The sequence below is a fragment of the Phyllostomus discolor genome, chromosome 3 (assembly GCF_004126475.2).
Source record: "Phyllostomus discolor isolate MPI-MPIP mPhyDis1 chromosome 3, mPhyDis1.pri.v3, whole genome shotgun sequence".
Classification (NCBI taxonomy): domain Eukaryota; kingdom Metazoa; phylum Chordata; class Mammalia; order Chiroptera; family Phyllostomidae; genus Phyllostomus; species Phyllostomus discolor.
In genome coordinates this window covers 10,648,945-10,663,944 of record NC_040905.2, presented here as the reverse complement: position 1 = coordinate 10,663,944, position 15,000 = coordinate 10,648,945, and the positions used below count along the sequence as shown (strand labels likewise).

At 32.1% G+C, this 15,000-nt stretch overlaps 1 protein-coding gene across 4 annotated transcripts in view; it reads left to right on the top strand.

Annotated features, from left to right (window-relative positions):
* The window catches only part of NIPBL (NIPBL cohesin loading factor), a 186,834-nt gene that overhangs the window by 98,480 nt on the left and 73,354 nt on the right, over window positions 1–15,000 (top strand). For 3 of the 4 annotated variants that reach the window (XM_036020202.1, XM_036020203.1, XM_036020204.1), the window contains exon 10: window positions 4,343–5,968. The exons of the other annotated variant lie outside the window; for it this stretch is intronic. In XM_036020202.1, coding sequence (XP_035876095.1) covers window positions 4,343–5,968 — 1,626 coding nt within the window. The remainder of the gene's footprint in view (window positions 1–4,342; window positions 5,969–15,000) is intronic. 4 annotated transcript variants of the gene reach the window in all.

Sequence of the window (15,000 nt, the reverse complement as noted above, 5' to 3'; positions counted from 1 at the left end):
TTAGAAAGGAGTATACTTTTTTAAATGATTTTTTATTTGGTGGTGGTAACAAACAGAGGAAATGATGAACTGGGGTGTGTTTTTTTTTTTTTAACTTTCCTGGACTTTTATTATATCATATTTGTTGAAACCAAAGTTTTTACCTTTAAAACTTGAATGAAAATAAGGATAGTAAATAAGGCTAATTGTCCGTTAGCAAACATTTTAGACCTTTAACTTGGCTTTGGGAGAGTAACAAAGTCAAAAAAACAGCATACTGTTCTTTCAGAAACTTGTAGTATATATTTTACCTTTAATTATCTAATCAATTTTCTCTGTGACCTGTGATGGATGGCTATAGCAAATACAATTAAAAGTTTAACGAACTGAGCTGATAGAATTTTGAGCTCTGTAAGTTGACTTACAGAGCTATCTGGTGCTATAGGATTAAAAGAAAAAATGTTTATAGAGCTATCTTACTTTTAGTTTGCTTTAGATGAATTTAGTATGTATATTGATTATGCTGATTTTGCTGACCTGATATAACTCGTTTTCTGAAAGCCATGTTCCCATTATTTCATGACTTTATTTGAAAACCTTTGGAATGTAGGTACCATCTGATACCTTTGATTTGATCCTTGTAATTTTGTATTCTGTTTCTGCATTGTGTGATGGGATAGTCTTTTATATATAAGCAATTATCTTGGAGATTTTGGAAAGATTAAATGTTTGGTACATTGTTACAAGGTTGTAGGTGAGACCATAAATAAAAACAAAATTTTCTGAAGTGGTGGTCAGCTCTTGAGAGATGAAATACTTTTTGAAATGAATTTATCATTAGTAACCACTGCGTTTTAGGAGTAAATGGTAAATTGATATTTACTGTATTCTAAGGTTTGGCACTGCTTTTTAGTAACCATTGCATTGGTGGCGGTAAGGACCAAACAAGACTACTTTGTTCTACTGAGAGCTTTACTCTAGGGTCTGAGCTTATTTCCTGTTACATCCTTTTGTCATGGGAGAAGCATTCCCTTCAATAGACCAGGAATTAAAAATCTTACTTTGTAAGATTAGAAAAGTGGTTGTTTGATAATTGTAGAATTCGAGCAAGGGGATAGAGTACTCTTGAGAAATATTTTACCTAGGCTGTGGTAGAACCTAACGTACCTCTGTGTTCCACACATAGAAGACACTTTTTTGGCTGCTGGATAATTATTTCCCTTTGTCCTCTTCTTCCTTCTTTGGACAGTTTTATATATACTGATAGATTAATTCTCTGTAACTTAATGTTTTATAATATTCCTGAAGAACTTTTCTCAGTCTTTTGCTTATATTTTAACATCTGTAATTATGTAAATTAATTTTTAAAGGCTATTCATCTTTGCTTCTGGAATAACCTATCATAGACATTAATATCTCCTTCATGTGCTGAAAATTCCTGCTTTCTTTTGTCAAAGAGGGATCTCTTTGTTTATCTTTGCCTGATTTCACCATTTCCCAAGGTCCACTTTCCATGTTAGCAAGTATAAGGAATGGCCTAGCTACACTAATGTTTTTTATAACGTTATAATATTCTTGCACTGCAACCTGTGTATGAAGAAAATTATTACCTACTGTCATTTGGAATAAGAGATAGGAATTTTGAACAGAAATAGAACAATTTTCAGGGGTGGGTTTTTTTTTTTTTTTTTTTTTTCATAATTGGCTATTATGTGTACAGTTGTGCTTTCTACTTCTAAGTACTTCCACTTATCACTTGTAGTTTTAAGCAAATGATATACTTTGTTTCTTATAAGTACAATCAAGTTCAGAATCTCTCTAAGGGCTGGATCTTATTTTCAGAATATTAGCATCTGGATGGCAAGTGTTGTTGGTTTTTAAATTATATCTTTTTGTAAGCATTATCGTCAGGAAGATATGCATTCTGATAGCTAATCTTATGGTTCCCAATGCTAAACAGGACTTAAAGATAATGTGTCTAAAATATTAAAATTTCTTCATCGAGATGGCTTTCCATAACTAGTTGAAGGTTATGATGTAATGAAGACTGATAAAAGAAGTAGGTAGATAAAAGTGACCTGTGCAGATTCAGAGCCACTTTATAGGAGTAAGTTCGTGTTGGAACTGAATTAGATCAAGTGAATCAGAACCTGCCTTCTCTTAACATGTACAAGAATCCTTGTAGCAGTAATGGAATTTTTCCTGGTTTTATGGAAGAGGTGAAGTACTTTTCAGTAGGTGAAAAATTAAAACTTTTTTTAGCAATACTTTATGCACAGTGCTGCAAATTATAAGATCTTTCCCAATCCTAATGCATTACTCTTGTGCAGTACTTTCAGAAGTTTTTATTATAAATAATTATAGCATTTATAGTTTAAGATAACTAAATCACACATAATTTCTTTGAAATTAAACTATTTGCTAAATAGGTAAATGACATGTAAACACTTAAATCCTTTAAAATTTACCTTTTAAGATACTTCAATGTTTTCCTGAAAGCCAGATTGCTTATATTAATAAAAGGGTGAGCCACACATTTCTTAAATTGTCAGATGCTGGAGAACATTGTCATTATAGCTCTTAAGTGTGCTTAGGTTACCGTTTTATAGCTTTCGCAAAGCATAATTTTTGAAAAATATAAAAAACTTAAGTTATACTATTTAAATTTCTAAATTCTTGTCATAAAGGTTTAAGGAATAAGTATAATGTGATAAAGTACCCTATTTATGAGGTAATAATTATTGGGTGTGCCCTGTGGCAAAACATACAAAAATAAAATTTCGTAAACATAAATTTATTATTCTGCATGCTTTTGTTTTGAGGTATTGATGCAAAAAGTTTCATATAAGTTTCTACCAGGTTTTAACTAGGGAAAACAGTCTAACGATAATACATTTTATTACTACTGCTATGACAATGACAACATCATCAGGTAGTTGTTTTGCAAATGCAGTATATGTGATGATAGATCTGATTTCTGAATAACTAAAGGAGAATGACTCAGTTCTATAAAATTATTGACAAATACCTGAAGTAATATTTAGTAATATTTGATTAGATTTAAAGCTGGATGAACTGCTACTTCTTTCTTTGAAAACAAAATAATGGACCTTTGGCATATAAAAGTAGCATTGCCATTAAAAATTTTTTTAAAAATTGATTTCCTCACGAGAAGGGGCTGTTTGTTTAGTGGTCAGTTTGACTTTTATCCTTGTCATACAGTTTTGCTTAAAAGATAACATATTAATGACTATATAAAAGAATCTAGAGGTTCTCCTGTAAAAATGATTTAAAATGACTCTTAGAACATAGCCAGGAAATGTAGCAAGTAAATATTAAAGCAGGAAAACTTCAAAATGCTGTAATATAACCATTTCCAAGAACTGTTTAGAGATTTAATTTAAAGAAATCGACCTAGCAGCCTCATAAGTCACATGAAATCATGCACGGAAATCATACACAACTGTTCAGAGTTCCTTGACATTTTATTGTGGTGGTGGATGTGTGTGTGTGTGTGTGTGTATTTTTATCTTTACATTTCAGATTACTGTAAATAATTTGTTACTGAGGCCAAGATATAGACTCCTAGAAGTTTACATTGAAAAGCTAAAGCATTTTTCTTCAGTGGAAGTTGCTTAAAGCAGGATTTATCTAAAAAGTTCTTACATGCTTTTAATTTTATACTTACAGTGTTACCTTATTTTAAATATACTTCTGTGTGTTAGCTTTAAATTTCATTTGTGCTGTTGACACCTTAAGAATTTGAATCCTGGATCAAAGGTTAATAATAAACTTTTTTTTTTTTACTACTTTTGTTTGTGTTTTTATCCATTGACATGGTTTCTATTTTCTCTTGGGTGTTACTCTTTTCCATACTTATGTATTGTTAACACTTTCTATTTAGTTTGTTAGAAGATTTATAGCTCTTCATAGTTTTTGGTTAACTGTTTTAATGATCACAAATGAGAATACATGATTTATAACTGGTTGCTGTATTGATACAGAGAATCTGGTTTATATTTAATATATACAAACAAAAATATATGTTTGTATTTAATGTATTAGGTTCCATTTATTTTATATTCTTAGGCTTATTTATATGCTCAACAAGTATACTGTTAAATTCTTTATACTGTAGTCACTAATATTTACTGAGGTAGAGCAAAAATGGATATTTTTTTAAACCTTGTTTTTAAAATGCTGTCATTCCTGCAGACTATTTTATATATATGTATATTGACATTTGCATTCACCACATTTAAAAAAAAATGACTTTAAAAAATAGTCAAAGTCCATATGGTTTTTTAATAAGATAAGAATATATGTCTATTACTGATACTGAATATTTATCTTTAAATTTCAGATAAGCCTTTGAAAAAAAGAAAACAAGATTCTTACCCACAGGAGGCTGGGGGTGCTACAGGAGGTAATAGACCAGCTTCTCAGGAGACGGGTTCTACGGGAAATGGGTCAAGGCCAGCATTAATGGTTAGCATTGATCTTCATCAGGCAGGAAGAGTGGACTCTCAGGCTTCTGTAACTCAGGATTCAGACTCCATAAAAAAACCTGAAGAAATCAAACAATGTAATGATGCACCTATTTCTGTTCTTCAGGAAGATATTATTGGAAATCTTAAATCTACACCAGAAAACCATCCTGAGACTCCTAAAAAAAAGTCTGATCCTGAGCTTTCAAAGAGTGAATTAAAGCAAAATGAAAGTAGATTGGCAGAATCTAAACCAAATGAAAACAGATTGGTGGAGACAAAATCAAGTGAAAGTAAGTTAGAAACCAAACCTGAGACACAAACAGAAGAACCTAAACAGAATGAGAGCAGAACTATGGAATCCAAACAAAATGAGAGCAACACAACAGAGCCTAAACAGAATGAAAATAGACTGTCTGACACAAAACCAAATGACAACAAACAAAATAATGGCAGATCAGAGACAACAAAGTCAAGACCCGAAACCCCAAAGCAAAAGGGTGAAAGTCGACCTGAAACTCCAAAACAAAAGAGTGATGGGCGTCCTGAAACCCCAAAACAAAAGGGCGATGGGCGTCCTGAAACTCCAAAGCAGAGAGGTGAGGGCCGACCGGAAACTCCAAAGCAAAAAAGTGAAGGTCGGCCGGAAACACCAAAACATAAGCATGAAAATAGGAGGGATTCTGGAAAGCCATCAACAGATAAAAAACCTGAAGTGTCTAAACATAAACAGGATATAAAATCTGATTCACCTCGGTTAAAATCAGAACGAGCTGAAGCCTTAAAGCAGAGACCCGATGGACGATCTATTTCTGAGTCACTAAGACGAGACCATGATAGTAAACAAAAATCAGACGACAGGAGTGAATCAGACCGACATCGGGGAGATCAGTCTAGGGTTCGAAGACCAGAAACATTGAGATCTTCTAGTAGAAATGAACATGGCATTAAATCTGATGGTTCAAAACCTGATAAACTAGAAAGAAAACACAGGCATGAATCAGGGGACTTGAGGGAAAGACCATCTTCTGGGGAGCAAAAATCGAGGCCTGACAGTCCTCGTGTTAAACAAGGAGATTCTAATAAGTCAAGACCTGATAAGCCTGGTTTCAAATCACCAAACAGTAAAGATGACAGAAGGACAGAGGGTAACAAGAGTAAAGTAGACAGTAATAAAGCACACCCTGATAATAAGGCAGACTTTCCAAGTTATTTGTTGGGGGGCAGGTCTGGTGCGTTGAAAAATTTTGTCATTCCAAAAATCAAGAGGGATAAAGATGGCAATATTACTCAGGAGACAAAGAAAATGGAAATGAAAGGAGAACAGAAAGACAAAGTAGAAAAAATGGGATTAGTTGAAGACCTAAATAAAGGAGCTAAGCCTGTAGTTGTCCTACAAAAACTGTCTTTGGATGACGTTCAGAAACTTATTAAAGATAGAGAGGATAAATCAAGAAGTTCCCTTAAATCTATCAAGACTAAACCATCAAAGTCAAATAAAGGTAAGAATAATTATACTGATGTCATTTGTATTTTAATCAGTTTTACTTTAAGTTTTAGGGTTACTAAGGATTTAAAAAAAGGAAACTTAACAAAAATTCAGGCACTGCTACATGAAAAGATAATAGTTATAAAATAATAATGAATTGTTTTTCAGTAATAGAGAAAAAGTTCTCGATAAAAAATTTTTTCTTTCTACTCTTACTTGAACTATTCACTGTAGTCATAATTTTTTCTGTTTGGTACACAGAGATAAGTTCCTCTGCTATTTAGTTATTTTAGGTATTTTTTGAAAATTGCTTGTCAATCGAATGAATGATTAGAATGGTTGTATTTTAACAAATTTTAAAAAGTTGTTTTGACTGTAGAGATATTCCATTCTATGAGGTAATAAATTGAATTTTAATTTCTAACATGTCATTTGAGCTATATGGTATACAAAAATCAGTGTTAAAAATTTTTGAAGAATATACAATGTCCCAGTACTATTTTCTTACTGACCTCTCTCTGAGTTCACTAATGATGAATAGTTTGGATTTATATAGTTTAATAAGTTTAAGTTATATAAAAGGTTGTTTATTTTGCAGGGGAGGTGGTTATAAATGTTTTATTTAAAAAATATATAGTTTTGTTCTTTTCTGTGGAAAAGTAATAGGGAATAGTGTTTACCTCAAATTGGGTTAAATAATTGTGAGGGTTGTGGGGTTTTTTGGTTTTGTTTTTGGCATGGTTGCTGAGTTAATTCTCCAGTTACTTAAGTAGGTGGTATTGTTTCGGGGGGAGGTGGGATAAAAAGGTCTTGGGTGCTGAAAATAAAGTAGCAGTTTGTGCAGATATATAATTTTGTGTTCCTTTGTACACTACCATATGTGTGTGTGTGTATACAATATGTATATATACATATATACGCATACGCATATACACATATATATGTGCATATGTGTATATATACACATATATATGTATACACACACACACTGTTTTTCTTTTTGATGCTATGTGGCAAAGCCTATTTAGCCCATGCAGTGTAAATAGATTGAGATACAGTTCTTAAGGCAATAGAAGAGTATATTTGATTTTTAAGTTCTAATTCTGTGAAAGAAATTCATTAAGTAAGAACTTAGATTTATACTTACAAACAAATATGTGAAACTTTAAAATTGTGCTGTCCAAACAATAGTCATTAGCTTCATTAGTCTTTTAAATTGAAATTAGTTTAAACTAAAATTTAAAATTCACATCCTCAGTAGCTACATGTGGCAAGTGACTACCTTATTACTGCAGATAGAGAACATTTTCATCCTCACAGAAAGTGGCATTATATAGTATTGCAGTGTATTAGAAGACATAGAAGGTGTAATGGTTATTTTTGTAAAATACTGTGTCTTATCTATCAAAAAAAGCTTATTGAAAACATAGTGTTACTACTAAGAACTCTTTATTCAAAAAAGTGACTTGTCATGACTAATCTATTTTTACTCTTACTTGGTCTTCATTAAACATTTACTTTTCATACTTAATTTATTTGTGGTTTTTTTTTGTTTGTTTTGAGTTGCTAATATTTGTATTCTTTTAGTGAAACTTTCAGATTTTAAATTATGGCAATCAGACCTATAAAAAATAATTGACTTCAGTTTTAATTAATAGCTTTTATCTAACTTGAGTTCATCTTTTTGTAAAAGAGGTTGTTAGAATGTAGTGGCTATCGCTATAACTTTTAGGTAAAGATTGTTTTTAAAAATTTTCGTTTGAAAGTTTGGGAGTGGTACATATGTATATATAGTAAAGAGTATAGTTACACAATTTTAGAAAGGTGAGATGGAAAGTGGTACCCTCTTGTCCTTTGATCTGGACCATCTTTTTCTCCCCTGCCCTCTGTCAGCTTATGCTAGCCTTGCTTTCTAAGCTCTGTTTTAACAAAGAATCTTTACAACTGAACATCAACAAATGAATATAGCTCCTAATTAGTAACTGCTGTTTTATTTCCCATGTTTATTTTTTTACATGTAATTTCACTGCCTGAGAATGTAAACTTTTTAGTACTAATCCTCGTTTCTCCTAAGTGTACTTTTAACACAAATATATATATACTTGATATGTTCTTTTAGTAAGTAAGTAGACAATCTGGGTGTGTCTGCCTGTGAGAGTAGTGTGTGCATGTACATGTATATGTGCATACATACGCATATTAATATATCTGCAACTATAAGTGGACCTTTTATGAAAAACATTTCAATACTTAGATTTATTTCATGATAGCATATAGATGTTTTTTGGCTTTATACCTTAGAATTGGTATCTATTATTTTTAGTAATATATTATTTTGGGTTTATTTCAGATCTCTGCTGCTGAGTTAGCAATTGCAGTGTTACATATTGTGGATTTTTTAAAGTTACCATGCACCGTTGTAGACTAATGGCACTTTGTAATACATTTTACTTGGGATTTACTTTGGAGAGTCACAGAAAAATCACCTATTCTGACATATTGGTGTTTTTCTAAGTAAAGGAATTAGACTGAATACTGCTGGGATACTTTTGTAGTTAATTCCTAGAGTCAGAATTCTTGGTAGGTTTGTCTTTCTTTTTTAGAAGAGCCATAAATTTTCATCCTTCAAGCATTTTACTTAACACTCATTCTCTAACTTGAAATTCATTTTAAGCTTGGAAATTGTGAATGGTAGGGCATAGATATGAGACTCCTGGTCTAGATTACTAGTGTTTTGTCTTCTGTGAACATACTAAATGTAAAGTGACATTGTTACATTTGAGTTTTGTGGGTATATGTGTGTATCCCTAGTACCTCGCATAATACCTAATATAGAATAAGAGCATATTAAATGCCTACTTAATGAATAGAGACTGTATTGCCACCATGTTCAGAAAAGGCTTTTGTGTGTAAATTAAAGTTGTGTTTTCATCCTTTACATTTCCATCAGTGGACCCTCTAGCTCAAGAGCTACATAATTTTCAAATTCCTATTCCCTAAATTTTGTAAAAACTTTTACCCGTCAACTATTTAGTTTGTATTAAGGTCCACAGGAGACTTACTCATATTCATGTCTGTTTAATTTACTCTTTACTTTTATTTTGCTCTATAATTATTGTGAAATTGGCTCAGTATCAATTCTAATCTCTTGCTTCTGTCATCTTCCCAAGTCTTTAACCATCACCTTGTTTCTTCCTTTCCAAGTGGAAGAATGAAGTTGTGGAACCAACATAACCTTTGTAAAACTTCTAACATTTTAAAAGTATCTGTCTGTTAAAATATGTTCAATACAAAAATGATATCTTTATTGTTAAAATATTTTTACCAAGAATATTATCCTAATATATCCTAATGTACAATATGTTCTAAGTCTTGAGATCTTTAGGACTGTCATGATCATCAATTAACATGTCTTAAAACTGTTGTTAACAGCCTAGTGTCAGTAATTACACATTAACAGTTTGGTTTTGATAGTTTATATTCCAGTGGCTCAAAATAGCTTAGTTTAATATCCAAGGAAATCATGTTTATTTCTTCCTTCCCCTACTTCTTTCCAACTAGTATATTGTTTTTCCATGATTTGCCCTCACTACTTTCAAGAAATACCCATACCACCAGCTATTTGCGATCATGGTTTTTTAACTGTAGTGCTTATTTGATTAGCTATTGATTTTAGTCATTATTAGGGACATTTATTTCACCTCAGTTATTACTGTGGCAGTTACACTGCCAAATGTTGATCACTAAAATACATTAACTAGTTGACTTTTATGTAGCACTGAACAGTCTAGTTGGATTACATTTAGGACTCTAGTTTTCTGTAAAATTTGAGAGAAAGTACTGTTTCTGAGAGTGAATTTTTGGCATCATTTATGAATTCCTAAGTTGAGGAATTCTTGGTAAAGTAGATGTGATTGTAATACTCAGAATCTTTAGTAATGCTTCCATGGAAATTTATTTCGGTTTGTTTAATTAATTTTATAAAATACTTTTCTGAAAAAGCTGAAGTTTTTAGTTTTGTAAAGACTTTACTAGCAATGATATCTTTAGGAAATGTTTAGAGAATATTTATTACAAAAGTTGGCTTAATATATATATACTTAGCCATTGTTGATTGTGATTTCCCAGCAATATTTTGAAAATTTTTGTCCATGATTTCCATTAATAATTTTTGGTCCAAAATTTGCTTAGTAGGTAATTGATACTACTATTAAAGAGGTTTATTAAATAGAAGTTTTTTCATAAAAATTAAATGTATTAAAGTATGCTAGTGGTGTTCTCTCTCCTTTCCATTCCATATCTCAAGCCAGTCTGAGGACATAGCTTCTATGAGGTTTTCCTGTGTGTAGATTGAGGGGTGAAAAGTTAGCAAAAAATTCTGAGAGAACCTGCTCCTGATTATGAAGAAATAGTCATTACTCAAATGTACCGAATTCTTTTTTCTAATATAACTTATAAAAACCTTCCCCTGTAAGATCCTGATACAGATATTAAAATAATAAGTACCTACTTGATATTATAGTATAACATAGTATATAAGTAGTTAATATATTACTAGAGTAACAACTATATAGTATAATATATCATAGTATATATAATATGATACATAGTATAATATACCATGGTATAGTATATCAGGTAGTATTCATTATCTTACTATCTATATCAAGTTCTTGTGGAGGCAGGTTTCAGTAACATTTTTAGACTAAGAAGTTATTGTGTTAGAGTAATAGTATACAGTATATAATATACAATATACAGTATTATAGTTGTATATAATATAATATGATACAATATGCAGTTGGTCTTTGAACAAAGTTGAAGTTAGGGGTGCCCACCATTGTGCAGTTGAAGATTTGCGTATAACTACAGCCTGCCCCTTCACATACATAGATTCCTGAACATAGGGTTGACCCTTGAGTACACGAGTTTGAACTGTATCAGTCAGGTGAATTACGCTGGCCAATTGAAAAATAATAATTGTGTATAAGTAGACCCATACAGTTCACACCTATGTTATTTAAGGATCAACTGTACTGTGGATCCCCTATCCTACCCACAAGATTCGGCATTCTCTGACTTCTATTGGACTTTTGAAAATTCTTTATTAAGCCTGATGTACACTGCAGTACAGAGAGCACTGGAATCAGATCCTTGAACAAATAACCTTTCAAAGCCTTGGTTCATTTACCCTTAAAGTGGAGAAACCAGTTTTCTTTCTATTTCATATAGTACATACATATATGTATATATTGTTCAATGATTACCACAATAAATTTAGTTAATATTCAGTACATTTTACATAACTATAATTTTTCTCGTGACAGTAACTTTTAAGATTTGTTTTCTTAACAATTTTAAATATTGCTATACAGCACTGTTAACAATAGTCACCATGCTGTATTTTACATCCCCAGAACTTACTTATCTTATAACTGGAAGTGAATACCTTGTGTTGACTGATTTCACCCACCACCCACCCCTTACCTCTACCAACCACCTATCTGTTTTCTGTTTCTATGAATCTGGCTTTTTCTGTTCCACATGTGAGATCATGCAGCATTTGTCTTTCTCTAACTTCTCTTAGCATAATGCCCTCAAGGTCCATTCGTGTTGCAAATGGCAGGATTCCTCCTTTTTTTGAACTGAATAATATTTTATTGTACATATACCACATTCCTTTATTGATTTGATCATCAATGGACTAAATAACTTTGGTTATTTCTACATCTTGGCTATTGTAAACAATGCTGCAATGACCATGGCAATGCAGGTATCTTTTAGTCATTTTGTTTTGTTCAGATATATATACCCTGTAGTCGACTTACATGATCATATTGTAGTTTTTATTTTATTTTATTTATTTTTTGAGCAATTTTTATTTTTCTATAGTGGCAGCACCAGTTTACATTCCCACAAATAAGTGCACTGCGATTTCTTTTTTCCCACATCCTGGCCAATACTTGTTATGTATTGTCTTTTTTTTTTTTTTATAATAGCCATTGTAACAGTGTGAAGTGATAACTCATGGTTTCTATTTGCATTTCCCTGAATGTTTGCATCTTCTCATATAGCTGTTGGCCATCTGTACATCATCTTTGCAAAAATGTCTATTCAGATTCTCTGCCCATTTTTAATTGGATTGTTTGTGTTTTGTTGTTACTGTTGAGTTGCATGAATTCCTTATATATTTTAGATATTAACCTCTTACCAGATATGATATGTAGTATTTTATCCCAATCAGTAGGTTCCCTTCTATTTTGTTGATGATTTTCTTTGTTCTGCAAAAGATTTTTAGTTTGAAGTAGTCCCACTTGTTTATTTCTGCGTTAGTTGCCTTTGCTTTTGTTGTCACATCTAAAAAAAATCATTGCCAAGACCATTGTCAAATAGCTTACCACCTGTTTTCTTTTTGGAGTTTTTTGGTGTCAGATCTTATGTTCAAGTCTTCAGTCCAGTTTGTTATTTTTTGTGACCAGTGTAAGATAGTGGTACCAGTTTTATTCTTTTACATATGGCTGTCTGTTTTTCTCAGCACCATTTATTGAAGTGACTGTCCTTTCCCCATTGAATATTCTTGGCTCCTTTTGGGGGAAATTAACTGATCATATATGTGTGGGTTTACTTCTGGGCTTAATCTGGTCTATGTGTCTGTTTTGATGCCAGTACCATACTGTTTGATAACCACAACTTTGTAATGTAATTTGATGCTCCCAGATTTATTCTTACTGCTCAAGATTGCGTTGGTTATTTGGCTATTTTGTGATTCTGTGTAAATTTTAGGATTATTTGATTACTTCTGTGGAAAAAAATGCCTTGAATTTTGGTTGGGATAGCATTGAATCTGTAGATTGCTCTGGGTAGCACAGACATTTTAATAACATTAATGCTTCCAATCCATGAGCGTGACAAATCTATTTTTTTGTGTGTCTTCAGTTTCTTTTATCACTGTCTTACAGTTTTTAGTGTACAGTTTTTTCACCTCCTTGGTTAAATTTATTTCTGTTTTATTCTTTTTGATGCAATTGTAAATGTGATTGTTTTCTCAATCTCTCCAGTAATTCATTGTTAGTGTATCAAAACACAACTGATTTTTGGTGGAGTCTTTAGGGTTTTTCTATATATGTAATGTGTCATCTGCATATGGAGACAATTTACTTCTTTCTAATTTGGATGCCTTTATATCTATCTTTTGCTTAATTGCTTTGACTAGGACTTCAAGTACTACGTTGAACAGAAGTGGCGAGAGTGACATCCTTATCTTGTTTCTGATCTTGGAGGAAAAGCTTCCAGCTTTTCATCATTGAGTGTGATGTTAACTGTGTGCTTGTCATAGGTAGTCTTTATTATGAAGAGGCTTGTTTCCTCTCTACCCAGTTTGTTGAGAGTTTTCATCATGAATATGTATTGAATTTTGTCAAATACTTTTTCTTCATTTATTGATATGATTTGATTTCTTCATTTTGTAATGTGATGTATCACACTGATTGATTTGCAGATACTGAATGATTCTTGCATCCCTTGAATAAATCTCATTTAAATCATGGTGTACAATCCTTTTAACGTATTATTAAACTCACTTTGCTGATACTTTGTTAAGGGTTTCTGGATCTATGTTCATTGGTGATATTGGCCTGTAATTTTCTTTTCTTGTATTGTCTTTGCCTGATTTTGCTATCAGGATATTGCTGCCTTTGTAAATGGACATGTTCCCTCCTTTTTTTTTTTGGAAGAATGTGAGAAGGATTGGTATTAAATCTTTTTTTAAATGTTTGGTAGAGTTGATGAATGAAAACACTTTATCTTGGACTTTTCTTTGTTAAAAGGTTTTAGTTGTTGCTATTTTTTTTCCATTTTTAAATTTTATCGTTGTTCAGATACAGTTGTCTGCCTTTTCACCCTGTCTCTCCCCCAACCCCTGTTAAGAGGTTTTTTAAAATTACTAATCCAATCTCCTAGTAATTTGTTCAGATTTTTTAAATTTCTTCATTATTCAGTCTTGGTAAGTTGCATATTTCTAAGAATATATCCATTTTCTCTAGGTTGTCCCATTTGTTGGTATGTAACTGCTGCTAGTAGTCACTTATGATCCTTTGTATTGTGTGATATCAGTTTTAATGTGTTCTCTTTCGTTTACAGTTTTACCTAAGTTCTCATGTTCTCATTCTCTCTCTCTCTCTCTCTCTCTCTCTCTCTCTCGGCGGGGGGTAAATCTAGCTAAAGGTTTGTCTGTTTTTTTTTTTTAAACAGTGTAGTTTCATTGACCTGTTCTCTTTTTTTGTCTATTTCATTTATGCTCTGATCTTTGTTTTTTTTCTCACTACTGTTAACTTTGGGCTTAGTTCTTTTTTTTTTTAATTCCTCCAGATACAAAATTAGGTTGTGCTTTCTACCTTTGATTTTTCTCTCTGTGTACATATATCAAGGAAAGGATCATTTGATCCCTGCTTTCTACTTTCTGGGTTAAGTATTAGTAAATTGTCATCTACATAATTGACTTCCTAGAAAGCATGTTTCTTATAGTTCTTTCTCATAGTAACTTGGTAGCTGCATAGAAACTACTGTTAATATCAAAACTGTGGTACTTAAAACCAAGTAGTTATTAAAATCTTTCCTTTTGCCTGCTTCATCTGTAGTAGTGTTTTTTCAGTTGTTGTAAACCAACACCTTGTTATTTTGTCTTCATTAAACAAACCAATTTGCAATAACCTGAACTGCACAGGATATAACCATATAGGTTATATAGTTATGTATAGGTGGGTGGCACTGTGTTCTATTTTGAGTAAAGTGTGACATGATATAGATAAAGAGTCAGCAAAATTTTTCTGTAGAGGCCCAAATATTTTAGGCTTTATAGGCCACTTGTCTGTAACATTGTACATTAGTACAAAAGCAGCCATCTATATAGTGTAAATGATTGCATCACTGTATTCTAATAAAATTTTATATACAAAACAAGTGGAGCCCTGGCTGGTGTGGCTCAGTGGATTGAGCACCAGCCTTCTAACCAAAGGGTCGCAGGTTCAATTCTCAGTCAGGGCACAT